The 17031-nt window shown below is 41.7% G+C and overlaps 1 protein-coding gene and 1 long non-coding RNA gene across 3 annotated transcripts in view; one reads left to right on the forward strand and one right to left on the reverse strand.

Moving 5' to 3' along the window:
- The window catches only part of LOC137047982 (exostosin-1c), a 105657-nt gene that overhangs the window by 5584 nt on the left and 83042 nt on the right, over window positions 1-17031 (reverse strand). For both annotated transcript variants that reach the window (XM_067425924.1, XM_067425925.1), the window contains exons 4-11: window positions 8921-9028; window positions 7910-8029; window positions 6988-7120; window positions 3450-3568; window positions 3204-3299; window positions 3022-3108; window positions 1233-1393; window positions 956-1127 (exon numbers count right to left, since the gene is read on the reverse strand). In XM_067425924.1, the coding sequence (XP_067282025.1) occupies window positions 956-1127; window positions 1233-1393; window positions 3022-3108; window positions 3204-3299; window positions 3450-3568; window positions 6988-7120; window positions 7910-8029; window positions 8921-9028 (996 nt within the window). The remainder of the gene's footprint in view (window positions 1-955; window positions 1128-1232; window positions 1394-3021; window positions 3109-3203; window positions 3300-3449; window positions 3569-6987; window positions 7121-7909; window positions 8030-8920; window positions 9029-17031) is intronic.
- LOC137047994 (uncharacterized) lies at window positions 7924-17018 on the forward strand. Its single transcript, XR_010899301.1, has 3 exons — window positions 7924-8051; window positions 8895-8985; window positions 16367-17018. It is a non-coding gene; the product is annotated as an uncharacterized lncRNA (long non-coding RNA).

Below are 17031 nucleotides of genomic sequence, written 5' to 3' on the forward strand. Positions count from 1 at the left end.
AGCTGTCAGTCAAACTCCCTCTGCACGCGATAGGATAGCGCTACACCAACCAGAGCAATGAAGGTGAAGCAGAGCTCGTTGAAAGATTAAACTTTTGGCGTATCCGGTCGGCAAAACTCCGAACACATCTTCCCTTCTTAGGAATGACTTCAGTGCCGTTCTTTGTTCTTTTCTCAGAGAAAAGCTTAACTCAAGTCTTCCAGAGTCGCGGTCAAAGCTGATTCGAAAGACCGCCGTTTGCCAGTTTCTGTGTTTACTAGAAGCACGCAAACGCAACTCGGCCATCATTATGTTAAGCCCCGCCCACCGACTCTATACACAATGTGATTAGCCCGACCAGAGTTTGGCGTTTACAGCTCAGAGGGGTATTGAGAGTTGCTAGACGACCATCGATCGCGGGCAGATTAGATTTGCTGCCGCTAGGGTGGGTCTAGATGTCTAGGCTATGTATTTTGTTCTGTAAGTGAAACGTTACAGACTTTAATTGCCTCTTTCCCTGCTAAATGCAGAAACTCTGAATCCAAGTCTTCCAATTCTCTGAGAGAATTTCAATGCAGGTTTAATGGTGGCGGTGGCTGTAGTTGTGCCATCATTACTGGAAACTTATAATCCAAAATTTCTGACACCCTGATATTTTTATATTGACAAGAGAACTGTTGCTCTTATTTATTACTCATGTGCCAACTATGGATGCCCAACAGGCACATAATGCCTCCACATACATATATAAACATCAATCAGGCATAACATTATGACCTAATATTGTGTTAGTTCCACTTTTGCTGCCAAAACAGCCCTGACCCATCAGGGCATGGACTCCACCTGAAGGTGTGCTGTGATATCTGGCACCATGTAGTTTGTGTATATGGAGGAATGGCTCAGCTTGCATGTTTTGCAAAGGCTGAGTAAACCTATGAGAAGGACTGTAAGTACACAATGTTCGCTCGGGCCTCACCTGTAGGGTCGGCATCTCTTTGTACTGCTTCCTCTGTGCCACTTTAATCGGTGGCAGGTGCGTCACAGAGGAGACCAGGAAATTCATCAGGATATCCTCACAGTTAGAGGTGCGATCCACCAGCGCACGCAGAGAGGAGGGCAGGTAGTGAGAGAACAGGTGATGGTAGTACCTGTGAGACAGAAGCATCAGCACATGATCAAGAGTCTCCGCTGATCACGTCACAGATGAAGTGTGAGAGACGGCTTGTCAGGATATGTCAGGTGTGGTCAATTACCTGTGATAAAACGCCGCTCCGGTGAGGACGATGGAGTACTCGTTGGTCCATTTAGAGGTGTAGCCCCAGGCTTTTTTTACAGGGTCCCAGAAATGGCTTCTGGGAGGGTAGCCAACAATCCTCTCGGGAAAACTTCGCCACACATGAAAAGCAAAATTGATCTGGAAGAGTCAGATCAGAGAGGAAAACATGAATTAGCGGGTTCACATGTCTAACCAGTGTAACCTGAATTCACAAGATAAAGTTGTCTAACCGTGCCACTGTAAGAAACGTAATTGTTTACCACTGTAATTGTTAACTGTAATTTGACAATTCAAATTTTTTGTGTGAACTAACCCTTTAATGACTGTGTAATGCTGTTTTCTGTACAGTAGACTATATAAATGTGTGCGCTCTCGCCTTTCAATTATGCAATCTTTAAAGGGTTAGAGAGCGTATGCAAGTGTATGCACACTATACTGTCCATGTCCAGAAAGGGAATAAAAACATCATCACAGTAGTCCATATGAGACATCAGTGGGTTAATTAGAGTCTCTTGAAGCATCCAAAATACATTTGGGTCCAAAAATAACAAAAACTACGACTTTATTCAGCATTGGCTTCTCTTCCGCGTTTGTGTTCAATCCTCAAATAAAGATTCAAACGGTTATGAATCAGCGAATTGATTCATGATTCGGATCGCGTGTCAAACTGCTGAAATCACGAGACACTGGCGATCTGAATCATGAATCAATTCGCTGATTCATAAACGTTTGAATCTTTACATTTACATTACATTTTTGGGTGAACTAACCCTTTAAATGCAATGTTTCTTTGTTTCATAATATAAGATTAATGTTGGGAAACTTAAACTTGTAAATAAAGTACCTTATTTGAGATTGATTTTATATGAATGCATCACAAAAATATTGATAAGAGGATAAAGTGAAAGTTGTTTTACACTCCGTAATAAAGACCTATTACATCCTAATTTAATATTTTGTTGTTAACATAAATCCGTTCAGTTGTCCAGATGGCGACCACTTAGCGGGATCAAATGTAAACGCTTGTGATGAAATGAAAACTTGTTAAAACGATGATAAGATCAAATATAAAATACACTAACTGGCTACTAATATTTTTGAATATGAAGAGTTTATTTAAGCAAGAATGTTTGCCAATAAATCTGTCTGTTTGTTTGTCAAAAATAAATAAATTGTGTAGTGTGCTCGATTAACTGAGACTTCTCTCAGCTCTACAGGTTGTTGGCCTTGTTTGTTTCGTTGTTTCTATTGCTCTCCTCTTTTTGTAAGTCGCTTTGGATAAAAGCATCTGCTAAATGATTAAATGTAAATGTAATAACTTATTTCAAATGCATAATTGTTTGTAGACGGAGCTTTCATACTTTGAAAGATGTGACCATTTTGCAACACAAGTTTTAACGAGGGTATGAAATCAAATTTTACAATTCATATTTTTATATGTAATATTGTAGTGTTTACTATGAATGATTTATCTTTGCACTTTATTAATTTAAAAAAAAATGTATTTACCCTTATAATCTTTAATCAAATAAATGTACCCCCGCCTGTCGCTGAGGGCTTTCAAATCTGCCTCCATTTTGTTAGCAACGCCAAAACTTCCAACGATACCGTCAGTTCCCGAAGGACGAAATCAAGCCCTTCCCTACATTTTTTTTCTAATTTCAGAGGCCGTTTTACTTGGATATACGTCACAATATGGAGAAAAAGACGCTCTCAACTTTATTTAAAGTAAATTCTTCAAGAGTGAGATGAAGACGCAGACCCACCTCGCTGGTCAACAGCACCGTGTCTTCATCCAGGCTCAGAACCGCCTCCGTCTCAATGGCTGCATGTGGCAGGAAACGGCTGCTCGTCTGCGAACACAGAAGGTGTCAGAGAAAAGAGCTGAGCGAGACACGAGAGCTAGAGCTCAGACACGACTCCACTGGGCTCTCACTTCAGTACTCACTTTCCTCCTGCCATCTGTGACGATAAGGGGCACTGGCATAGGCGGCCATTTACTCCGCTGAGGGGGCGGCTTCTCGCTGTTCCACAGGATGATGATCTGACAAGAACACACACTATCACAGCATGTGCACCGAACTGGCTGATATGTTCCTGTTGGCTTTTGACTGTGTCCAACTATTTAATCGATCTAGATCTGCATTAATATCCCCGAGCAAATGTTGCATAAGTAAAGCTCCATATTACTGACCTGTGAGCAATATTTGGATTTGGAGACGACCTGAAGGAGCTTCATGATTGGCTGAGACTGGGAGACCAGAGGTGAGGTGGCATGAATTACAGCAGTGAACTCCTGACCCGGGCTGATCCCTATATCAACAGAGGAAAGAGAGTGAGCATCCTTGGCTTTAGGACACTTCAGCTGCGTCCAAAATAGCATACAAAATAGTGTCCAAAATATGGACGCTATTTTGGACGCTATTTTGCGAAATTCCTCAATGTTTAGGAGTGTGTTTATGGGGATTTTGTTAGGTGAGACACCTCATGAAGAAACTCGCTCAACCATGTCTTTATGGACCGACGCTTTGTGCACTGATGCGCAGTCATGTTGGAACAGGAAGGGGTCGTCCCCAAACTGTTCCCACAAAGCTGGGAGCATGAAATTGTCCAAAATGTCTTAGTATGTTGAATCATTAAGAACAAAAATTTAGTTAACTTAGTTTCACTGGAACTAAGGGGCTAAGCCCAACCCCTGAAAAACAACACCACCCCATAATCCCCCCTCCACCAAACCTAACTTTACCCTTAAACTGACCCACACCACCACACCTGACCCTAACTCTACCCTTAAACTGACCCACACCACCACACCTGTCCCTAACTCTACCCTTAAACTGACCCACACCACCACACCTGACCCTAACTCTAGCCTTAAACTGACCCACACCACCACACCTGACCCTAACTCTACCCTTAAACTGACCCACACCACCACACCTGTCCCTAACTCTACCCTTAAACTGAGCCACACCACCACACCTGTCCCTAACTCTACCCTTAAACTGACCCACACCACCACACCTGACCCTAACTCTACCCTTAAACTGACCCACACCACCACACCTGTCCCTAACTCTACCCTTAAACTGACCCACACCACCACATCTGACCCTAACTCTACCCTTAAACTGACCCACACCACCACACCTGTCCCTAACTCTACCCTTAAACTGAGCCACACCACCACACCTGACCCTAACTCTACCCTTAAACTGACCCACACCACCACACCTGTCCCTAACTCTACCCTTAAACTGACCCACACCACCACACCTGTCCCTCACTCTACCCTTAAACTGACCCACACCACCACACCTGTCCCTAACTCTACCCTTAAACTGAGCCACACCACCACACCTGTCCCTAACTCTACCCTTAAACTGACCCACACCACCACACTTGTCCCTAACTCTACCCTTAAACTGAGCCACACCACCACACCTGACCCTAACTCTACCCTTAAACTGAGCCACACCACCACACCTGACCCTAACTCTACCCTTAAACTGACCCACACCACCACACCTGACCCTAACTCTACCCTTAAACTGACCCACACCACCACACCTGTCCCTAACTCTACCCTTAAACTGACCAACACCACCACACCTGACCCTAACTCTACCCTTAAACTGACCCACACCACCACACCTGTCCCTAACTCTACCCTTAAACTGACCCACACCACCACACCTGTCCCTAACCCTACCCTTAAACTGACCCACACCACCACACCTGTCCCTAACTCTACCCTTAAACTGACCCACACCACCACACCTGTCCCTAACTCTACCCTTAAACTGACCAACACCACCACACCTGTCCCTAACTCTACCCTTAAACTGACCTACACCACCACACCTGACCCTAACTCTACCCTTAAACTGACCCACACCACCACACCTGACCCTAACTCTACCCTTAAACTGACCCACACCACCACACCTGTCCCTAACTCTACCCTTAAACTGACCAACACCACCACACCTGTCCCTAACTCTACCCTTAAACTGACCTACACCACCACACCTGTCCCTAACTCTACCCTTAAACTGACCCACACCACCACACCTGTCCCTAACTCTACCCTTAAACTGACCCACACCACCACACCTGTCCCTAACTCTACCCTTAAACTGACCTACACCACCACACCTGTCCCTAACTCTACCCTTAAACTGACCCACACCACCACACCTGACCCTAACTCTACCCTTAAACTGACCCACACCTGACCCTAACTCTACCCTTAAACTGACCCACACCACCACACCTGACCCTAACTCTACCCTTAAACTGACCCACACCACCACACCTGTCCCTAACACTACCCTTAAACTGACCAACACCACCACACCTGACCCTAACTTTACCCTTAAACTGACCAACACCACCACACCTGACCCTAACTCTACCCTTAAACTGACCCACACCACCACACCTGACCCTAACTCTACCCTTAAACTGACCCACACCACCACACCTGTCCCTAACTCTACCCTTAAACTGACCAACACCACCACACCTGACCCTAACTTTACCCTTAAACTGACCAACACCACCACACCTGACCCTAACTCTACCCTTAAACTGACCCACACCACCACACCTGACCCTAACTCTACCCTTAAACTGACCCACACCACCACACCTGTCCCTAACACTACCCTTAAACTGACCAACACCACCACACCTGACCCTAACTTTACCCTTAAACTGACCAACACCACCACACCTGACCCTAACTCTACCCTTAAACTGACCCACACCACCACACCTGACCCTAACTCTACCCTTAAACTGACCCACACCACCACACCTGACCCTAACTCTACCCTTAAACTGACCCACACCACCACACCTGACCCTAACTTTACCCTTAAACTGACCCACACCACCACACCTGACCCTAACTCTACCCTTAAACTGACCCTCACCACCACACCTGACCCTAACTCTACCCTTAAACTGACCCACACCACCACATCTGACCCTAACTCTACCCTTAAACTGACCCACACCACCACACCTGACCCTAACTCTACCCTTAAACTGACCCACACACCACACCTTTCCCTAACTCTACCCTTAAACTGACCCACACCACCACACCTGACCCTAACTCTACCCTTAAACTGACCCACACCACCACACCTGTCCCTAACTCTACCCTTAAACTGACCCACACCACCACACCTGTCCCAACTCTACCCTTAAACTGACCCACACCACCACACCTGTCCCTAACTCTACCCTTAAACTGACCCACACCACCACACCTGACCCTAACTCTACCCTTAAACTGACCCACACCACCACACCTGTCCCTAACTCTAGCCTTAAACTGACCCACACCACCACACCTGACCCTAACTCTACCCTTAAACTGACCCACACCACCACACCTGACCCTAACTCTACCCTTAAACTGACCCACACCACCACACCTGTCCCTAACTCTACCCTTAAACTGACCCACACCTGACCCTAACTCTACCCTTAAACTGACCCACACCACCACACCTGTCCCTAACTCTACCCTTAAACTGACCCACACCACCACACCTGTCCCTAACACTACCCGTATCCCACCTCAATATCAGTAAATGATTTCCAATGCAATATTAACACAATAAGCACATTGTACTTATTTTTTGATGTAAGAACATAGTAGTTATGGCCACCTAATATACATTGAGACCCAAAAAACCTTTACAGGTTATGCTTACCCAGGTTGAAGTAATAGAAGGGGTAGTGCGCCAGGTGCGTGGAGTATTCGGGCAGAACCAGCAGCCCTCCAGGTAAGGCATTCCACATGAATTTATTTCTGGAGATGTGCGAGTACACTCTGTCCTTTATGATCTGACAGACATTGAAGATAATAATCACAAGGAAGTATGGGTAACTGCAGCTTGGAGTAATGGGCATGTCAAACGGCCTAAACTAGTCCAAACATCTAAAAATTCTTAAAACAAGAAATATTTACTAGACGACCAAAAGTAATTGTTTTGTTTTGGGGAAAAATAACTAAAAAATTAATAGAGTTTGTGCTTATAATAAGATAAATAATCTGCCAGTGGGGTAAGAAAAATAATTTTAATTCAATCAAAAAACAAGATTATTTTTCTTAACCCACTGGCAGATTATTTATCTTATTATAAGGACAAACTCTCTTCATTTTGAGTTATTTTTTCCCAAAACAAGACAATCATTTTTGCTTGTCTAGTAAATGTTTCTTAAAGTAAGATTTTTGTGATATTTTGACTAGAAACAAGACAAAAATACTAAGTATGAAAAGCATTTTTTGCAGTGTGTCTATTAAACAAAAATGACCTAATTACAAATGCTGCAAGATATAACTATAGGAAACTGTTTGGCGCATTTCTCCAAGCTGCAGCTTCTCCTGTCTCCATCAAAGCAAAACCACACTTTTCAGAATATGTACTTCCACATGTTGTCCTGCAGAGGGCGACGTTAAACCATTCTTCTGTGCAACATTGACATCTCATTTGCCAATTAACCTAAGGGCAGGAGACTAAGTATGTGCTAATGATGTAAGGCATCCTGTGCTGGTTTAATTTCCCCTGGCAGACCTTCCTCTCTGTCAGACACACCGCTGTATACACACATCTCCGCTGACCCGGCTCTCACCTCCAGTGTGGTGAGCACAATCTTATCCACGGAGGAGAAGTAGGCTTCCCAAAGCATCTGCGTTCTCTGTCTCAGAGCCAGGACCCTGTCGATGCCCACGGCCCGCACCGTAGACGGCACCTGAGGGGACAAAAATACCTGTGTAAATCATGTGGTTCAGTTATATATTGAATTTGATAATATTACTGACAAATTTTCACTAGTCTAAAAAAAAATCTGAGAATCAATCATTTTATTGACAGTCTTAGTATTTAACAAAAAATCGAATCTACATATGATTGTCACATTTTCTTGCTATGTGTTTTCACTGCAAAAAACTTTTTTTTTACTTGTTTCTAGTCCAAATATCAAGTATTTACTAAAAAAGCAAAAGTAATTGTCTTGTTTTGGGAAAAATAACTCAAATGAAGAGAGTTTTTGCTTAAAATAAGATAAATAATCTGCCAATGGGGTGAGAAAAATAATCTTAATTCAAACAGAAAACAAGATTATTTTTCTCACCCCATTGGCAGATTATTTATCTTATTTTAAGCAAAAACTCTCTTCATTTGAGTTATTTTTCCCAAAACAAGACAATTACTTTTGCTTGTCTAGTAAATGTTTCTTAATGTAAGAATGTTTAGATGTTTGGACTAGAAACAAGACAAAAATACTGAGTAAGAAAAGCGTTTTTTGCAGTGCACATGATCCTTCAGAAATCGTTCTCATTTGAGGGTTTTATTATTAGTGTTAAAAACATTTGCGCTGCTTCAGATTTTCGGGATTCTTTGTTCATAATAGAAATCTTTTGTTACAATTAATGAATGCCATCATGACACTCAATGCATTGATGAAAAGTTCATGTCACAGAGCAGCATATCATTCATTTAAGCAAACGGTCATTAAAATAGTAGAGTATAGTGAAGTAAAAAAAGTGCCATGTGTATGTTTTTTGTCAACTACAACATGTTTTAATGAACAGCTTTTTCCATCCTCGTGTTCGCAGGAGAAAGAGACGGGAAGGGCTGTTACCTGTAGCAACAGTCTCTCGTCGCCCTCGACGACTGCCTGGTTCCACTGGATGACATCAGAGAAGGGTAACTCCCATCCGTTACTGAGTAACACCGGGATACACGCGGCCTATGAGGACAGAGAGAGGGATCATTAGCATCAGCACAAACACTTCATCTGCTGACACACACACATACACGCACGCACGTTTGTTTTTGTGAATTGTGGGGACATGTTTTTTATACTGTACAAACCGTATTTTCTATCCCCCTGCACTAACACTACCCATAAACCTACCCCCCCCCCCCCCACACACACACACACACTGCCCCTAAACCTACCCATCACAGGAAACATTCTGCATTTTTACTTTCTCAAAAAAAAAAAACTCCTGTGTGATTTATAAGCCTTTTGAAAAGTGGGGCCATGGGTAATGTCCTCATATTTCACCCTCTCCTGTAATACCTGTGTCATACCCATGGCACTAGAAACAACAAAAATACTAAGTAAGAAAAGCATTTTTTTTGCACTGAGAGGGTGAAATATGTGGACCCAAATGTGTATAACATTTGGGTCCACATATTTCACCCTCTCAGTGCAAAAAAAATGCTTTTCTTACTTAGTATTTTTGTCGTTTCTAGTCCAAACATCAAACAATTCTTTAAGATTATTTTGCTTACCCCACTGGCAGATTATGTTTCTTATTTTGAGCAAAAACTATTAATTTTGTTATTTTTTCCCAAGACAAAAACAGGACAATAATTTTTACTTGCCTAATAAAAATTTCTTAATGTCCTTTTTTAAAAGAAATTTTGACTAGAAACAAGACAAAAATACTAAGTAAGAAAAGCATTTTTTGCAGTGCTCCTTGTAATACCTGTGTCATACCAATGTTATTATAGACATTTGTGTCATGATAATTCACAAAAACATGCACACACACACACACAGAGAGAGAGAGAGAGAGAGAGAGAGAGAGGGAGAGAGAGATGGTCCACGTTCACCCCAAATGCAGTGAAATATAGTGCATCTGTTTCCCCTTTAGGCGAGGTTATGAGGTAGAATATATAGCGTGTGATCAGAAGGCTGTTGGATGTGTAAGGAGTCTCGGAGGGGTCTGTGCGTGTCTCCATCCCATGTTTTTATCAGACAGCTGTGTTAATTACCCCGAACAGCAGAGGAGCAGCCGCGGCCATGATTTATTGAAGTGGAGCGGCTCACCATCCCTCTTGTTTACTATTCAATCTTCATGTTGCTCTACTTTTCCTCCCAGACTCCTTGTTTGCCTGTTCTCTTCATTGAGCTGGTATTCTGGTCTTTTTAATTAAATCACAGGAGAGTGCGATCCTAAGAACGGGCGGAGATCAAACATGCGGCCATGCTTTCATCCTAAACTCAACAAATGGCTTCAGGTGACCGATCGCAGAGATCCAGGGTCTCACGCTCTAAAAAATGCTGGGTTAAAAACAACCCAAGTTGGGTTGAAAATGGACTAACCCAGCAATTGGGTTGTTTTAACCCATTGGTCGAGTTGTTTTAACCCCATAATTGGGTTAAAAGTTGCTTAAAACAACCCAATCGCTGAGTTAAAACAACCCAATTGCTGGGTTGTTTTAACCCAATGTTGGCTCAAATATGAACTAACCCAGCAATTGGGTTGTTTAAATCCCACAGTTGCGTGAAATCTTTGCTTAAGACAACCCAATCGCTGGGTTAGTCCATATTTGACCCAACATTGGGTTATTTTTACTCAGAATTTTTTAGAGTGTACGGAGAGAGATTAGAGATCTGGAGATCTTCTGGAACAGTTCTACACTCTAAAAAATGCTGGACTAAAAACAACCCAGGTTGCGTTGAAAATGGAATAACCCAGAAATTGGGTTGTTTTAAGCAACATTTAACCCAACGGTTGGGTTAAACAACTCAACCGTTGGGTTAAAAACAACCCAATTGCTGGGTTTGTCCATTTTCAACCCAACTTGGGTTGTTTTTAACCCAGCATTTTTTAAAGTGTAGTCGTTCTGTGGCATGTGGAAATTTACAGAGCTGGGACGTCATATTTATATTGATATATTAATGACCCATATACATTTATAAAACCGGTTGGACGAGGCATGTTCAAAATTTTATTTTATTTTTAAAATTTAATTCTATTTTATTTTGTAATTTTAAAGTTGTATTTATTTATGCAAGATACAAAAAAAAGGTATACTATTGTAAATAATCAAAAAAATATTGAATTTATTATTGGGATTAACCCCTTGAGACGTACCATCTCGTTTTCGATGGGCTCCTTACATACACAAATCACAATATACAAAACGCAATCACCAGTACAATCAACAACAACAACAACAAAAAACCAGCAATAAATAAATAAATAATACAAATAAATTAATTAATAAATTACACCACCACCACCAAAAGAAAAAAAGATAAATACACAACTAAATACACTATTCGACGAATTCTAAGAACACCAAAATTATGTATTAGATTTAATATCTGTAGGTAAATTATTCCAGTCTATATTGTTAATTACATTATAATAATTAGCCACTTATGGTTAGGGCTCTAATTCAAACCTTAAATGGATAAATCCTAGATTAATTTTATGTTAATTGCCACATAAACAGTTAGTATAATGAATTTATATTAATTGGTGATCAAAATATATATTTATTATACATCTGTGTCTGCAATATTTTATTTATTTTATTTTTCAGAAAAAGGCTAGAGTTAGGAAAATTAACTACTGTTGATTATGTTGTGCTTATTCTGATAATGATTAATAATAAATGTAAGGATGTAATTTCTTTCCTTAACAGGGATCCTGCAGTTTAATTATAGTTTAATTGCCATGAGCAATAAATAGCCTACAGTTAGGATAATGAACTAGATTAATTACTGTTGAATTAATGATTAATTTGATAACAATTCATATCAAAAGTAAATAATTTGACACGCACTTGTGACTGCATTGATTTCATTTTATTTGATCAAATTTTATCTTATCTAATTTTAATTCATTAATTTTATTTCATCCCTCAATATAAGCATTTAGATGCTTTTGATCTCAAGTCTGGCATTGATAATTCCAAGCTCTTTAAGATTAGCATTAAAGGTGCACTTTGTAACTTTTCGTCCACTAGAGGTCGCCTATTCAAAACATAGATAGAATGGGTGCTTCTCAATATCTCTCCTCGTTTCCTCGCTCCTCCATCCTAGCCTAGAAATCTAGACGCACCCTAGCGGCAGCAAATCTAATCTGCCATGAGTGTCGTCTAGCAACTCTCAGTACTCTTCTGAGCTGTAAACGCCAAACTCTGGTCGGGCCAATCACATCGTGTATAGAGTCGGTGGGCGGGGCCATAATGACGGCTGAGTTGCGTTTGCGTGCTTCTAGTCAACACAGAAACTGGCGAACGGCGGCGGTCTTTCGAATCAGCTTTGACCGCGACTCTGGAAGACTTGAGTTAAGCTTTTCTCTGAGAAAAGAACAAAGAACGGCACTGAAGTCATTCTGAAGAAGGGAAGATGTGTTCAGAGTTTAGCCGACCGGATACGGCGATATAGCAGATATAGCGCTGTCCTATCGAGTGCAGAGGGAGTTTGACAGACAGCCGTTTATCCGCCCCTCGGATTGAGCCATCAATGGTGAGTTTCCAGACCAAACATCTTGATGTGGGTCAGGCTTGTCAGGCTACCCGAAAACCAACAATAATTCAAGAATTCCGACGTGCAAACTGAATCCAGCGGTGTAGAGTCATCATTAATTGACAGTGCTTCGAAGTGATGCCAAAGGGAGCGAGGATTTATCATTTCACTTGATTAAATTCCTCCGTCCTCGCGAGACGTGAGGAAAGGAAGCTAGGACGGGAAGTAAGGATGCATAAATAAGAATTGAGCAGCACCCAATGAGTCCACTCAATGGCGTCCACTATGGTTTCGGACACAGACTATTGATATGAAAGTCTGATTTAAAATGACATCCATTTTTTTAAAGGTGCACTCAGAGAAAAGCTTAACTATGTAACTTTTCTGTCTTCTAGAGGTCGCCTATTCAAAACAAAGGCGTAGTTTGATGATGCCAGTTTTGAGCTCAGAATCTCGGGACATGTGTTCTTCACCTCAGAGTCGGTGGGAAAGAATCGGGACAGGACTCGGGCAGAAATCCTGTTGATGGATGTGATTATTAACGTTACTGTAGTGTGAAGCAGAGCAGGAGCGAGTGTGGTGCAGCTGAGCGAGGCTGGGGGGATTGGTACACAAACACACGCCTCGTGAGCAGCGGGACTTTTATTATGAAGGGACACGGTCGCCGGCTGTTACCATGATTATGAGGTAATGCAGCTCTGTTTATCATATTAGACACATTTAAGTGAGTTTAAAATGATGTTATGACGTTACTCTGTGCGTCCACTCAGCGGCTGCTGTGACACTTGTTCACACTGCTAAGAGAAAAGCTAAGAGTAAATATATATATATTAGTACTGCAAAGACGCGTTGGCGTCATCGATGACGTCGACTACGGAAATACGACGACGTTAGTGAAATGCGTTGCCGCGTCGCGTCCAGGGGCGGAGCGGGGGGGTGGCTAATGGGGCTTAAGCCCCGAATGTTTTGTCAAAAGCCCCGAATCTTTTAGTAAAACAAAAAAAATAAAAATAATTTTGTTTCATTTCCTCTCAGTCTTTCAGACTGGAGCGGCAAAAAATGAAACAAAAGCTCCTTTACCGTGTGTGTGTGTGTGTGTGCGTGGCAGTGGGCACTGTCGCACATCACTCAGCCAATAAAAACTAACGAAGAAGAATATACATCATCTTCTTTGTCGTTGTCATCAGGGATTGGCGGGCTTTTGTATTTCACCGGCGTCGTTAACATGGACACTACACTTTTTTTTTTAAAGGAACACTAAACCTCACCGGCCAGAGAGAGATTATGCATCAGACGAAAGTGTTACAGGTTTGTGAATCCGCTGTTGTAACACTTGAGTTACATGACTGTATTGCTGGCTAGCTAGAGTTAACGTTAGGTTTTACTTATTAAGGCGAGACACGACAGGTGAAAACATAGTCAATTTTGAGATTTTGGGCCAGTTTACTCCCTTAACATGTAAGCTTTCATGTCACAATAAAAAAGGCAACATTACACATTTAAGGTGGTTATTTCATTATATTTTATCACAGTGCGCCTTTAGATTTCTACCTGAAATCATCCAAAGTTATTCTAACGCGAGCTCCCGTGCTGTCTCCATTCACAGAAGCATGTCATGCCTGGTATCATTATAAAGCTCTCAGTCTCACACACAGCGCTGTCTAATCCAAATATGGGCATTTCCTTTGTAGAACTAACCAACCGCGAAAGTTTGCAGCCGAAAACAACATCTGATTGGTGATGTAGCAAATTTGTCAGCTAAGCAAAGTAAACCAAACTGAACTAAAGATGAATAATGATGTTTACACCAAATTCCAATTTCACCTATGCAGGCTAACTTAAAAATAGTCAGATAATGGTTGCCTTTTTTATTTGCCAGGAGTTAAAATGAATCATTCTTAACATGTTTGGTGTTTTGGATTCACTACAGCTGGAGAACAGTTAAATACCAAACAGGTTGTAGGCTCTACTGGGTGAATTTTTTTTTTACAGAGTAACTTATTTTCCCAGATAGTATATAGATTTTTAGGCATTCTATTATCTCCAACAGCCTGAAAAATAGTGCATTTAGCTGATGTAAATGGAAAAAAATCTCCCCGGGGGAGTATGCCCCCGGACCCCCCTAGGTTTGGGCTAAGCCCCGAATGTTTACATCGTCTGGCTCCGCCCCTGGTCGCGTCACACAATCATCTCGCGTAATGTTGGCTTCTGCTCCTGGGAATGGAGAAAGTTCTCCATTCTATCACAAAAACCTAGACCACAAATATCAAAAGTATGGGAATACTTTAAACAGAGGCCAGACAGTGTTTCCCACACATAGACTAATTTGTGGCATTCCCCCACAGAATCAACAACGGCCGCCACATATTGATTCGTCATTCATTCATTTTTACGCTATTTAAAAGACGCACGCATATTCGTTCAGCTGCATTTCCTTAAGTTCTCTCTCAGCCCTTTTGCGCGTCTCTTTCTCACACACACACTCGGTGCGTTGCATTCGACCGTAAATCTTAAACAAGTTTTATTGCATTTTGGCGCATTTAGCGTGACATAGCTTTTAAAACCAGAGCAGTTGAATAACAGGGTTGCGACACGCCTTCATCACGTGGCAGCGCGCGGTCACGGCGCTCATTATAGTTCTAAACAAACCAGCGCGGTGTCAATCAATACAGACCAGTGTTTCCCAACCGGGATCCCGGGTAAAAGGTCCCAGGACGCACTTACACCGCGGTTCATCTGATGACGCATCTTTAATATGGGTTGTAACTTGAAAATAATGCTGCATGTATGTTTGTCGATGGATACACGTGCTGACTCCTCAGGTATACACTATAGGTATACACAACAACCGCGATAAAAGAAAAACGTGGGCAAAACGGTCTCTCTTTGTAAACTTTGTAAAACGCATGCGGTGCTGCCGTACGTCCGAATATGAGCAGTCATTTTCACCGTCATCACCCGTGTGTAGCCAGGAGACGCGAATGAGAAGATCTGTCTCTGTGCACTCATCCCAAAGTGCGCAAATATTGAGTTATCTTTCAAATCCTGTGCTTAAACGGACAAACTCACACAAAAAGTATGTCAAAATGTCATAGCCTTCTCTATGCCTTAAGTGAACTTTATACAGAAAATACGACGACTATCCGTGGGTCTTAAAGGGGCAGTAGCCTTCACTGCTGTCTGTTTAATGTCAAACAAAAGATAAAGACATTACTCACTGCTCCTGACTGAATAGCTTTTGTAAGTTTAATAAGGATTACTTTTTTAATTTAAACAGTTAAATATGCCGATTTTACATTTGATTATTTTATTCCATTTCTTTACCTAAAAACTAATGTTAGACCCACCTGAAAAGCATTGTTTATTTTATTCTCATCTTTGCTCAATAGTATTTATTTGTGCTGCTGCTTGTATTTAAGTTATTTGTTCTTATTTTCTTTATTTTTATTTGACAGTAGTCCTTTTTCCCCTGAACATAGCAAATACCGAACTGTACTGAAATGTCAACCTAAAACCGTGATACAAAGCGAACCGTGAGCAGTTGAAAAATTTCAAAGCGTAAAAAAATAAATCGTTAGATTAGTCGACAGAAAAAATAATCGTTAGTTGCAGCTCTTTTATTTATATATATATATACATATGTATAGTGTAATTGTCTCATGATTTACAAATATTTGGAAACATTTGGGATATTGTCTGGCCTGGCAGTGTTTGGATATTTTACTGAAAAAATCTTACATAGTGCATATTTAATGTTTTGAATTTTGACATGATTTTTGCTTTGAAATCATTTTTCTGTGTGTCTTTTAGATGCTAAATCTGCAAATGGGATTGATGAGGCGGCAGCATGATAAATCTTAATTACAGGAATATGGATATTTATTGAAGTATGGCATTATGGCTTGAGCTTAGAAATGTCCATTTAGGCATTAAAGAGAACATTTCTAGATTCAGGAGTTTGATACCGGGCCAACACCTTTGATTCAAAAATGCTTAGAGTCTAAAAATCCCAAAATGTTACCCTTTGGTTGGGAGCTACTTGGCCCGAAATGTTTGAGAACTTCTGTTCCAGAACTTTCAGCGGTGCTAGTAATTGCCAGTTCTTTCTGTGGCTTTGGCTGCCTCCAAAGAAAAGAGATCTATGGAGCTCAGAGAGGGGCTTATATGGAGAAAAAGACGGAGAGAACGAGTGGCGGAGAGTCAGTGTGAGGGCCGAGCCGCTGCCAAAGCCAGCGTTCTGCGGATTCATCCATTCACGAGGGCAGCTCCGCGAGCTTCCGGCCCTCACACACACACACACACACACCAGCGGGATATAGGGCCAAGAATATACGCGCCTGGGAAGTTTTTCCACTCGCTGGCTAATGTGCTGTCTATCTGGGAGACTCCGAGACCTGAGTGTTTTCATAATCCACCAGACCTTTCACGCATCTCTAAAGGGATTGTGAAGCGTTCTCGGCCGTATTCATTTTCAG

Source organism: Pseudorasbora parva, chromosome 19, assembly GCF_024679245.1.
Source record: "Pseudorasbora parva isolate DD20220531a chromosome 19, ASM2467924v1, whole genome shotgun sequence".
In the NCBI taxonomy this organism is placed as follows: Eukaryota; Metazoa; Chordata; class Actinopteri; order Cypriniformes; family Gobionidae; genus Pseudorasbora; species Pseudorasbora parva.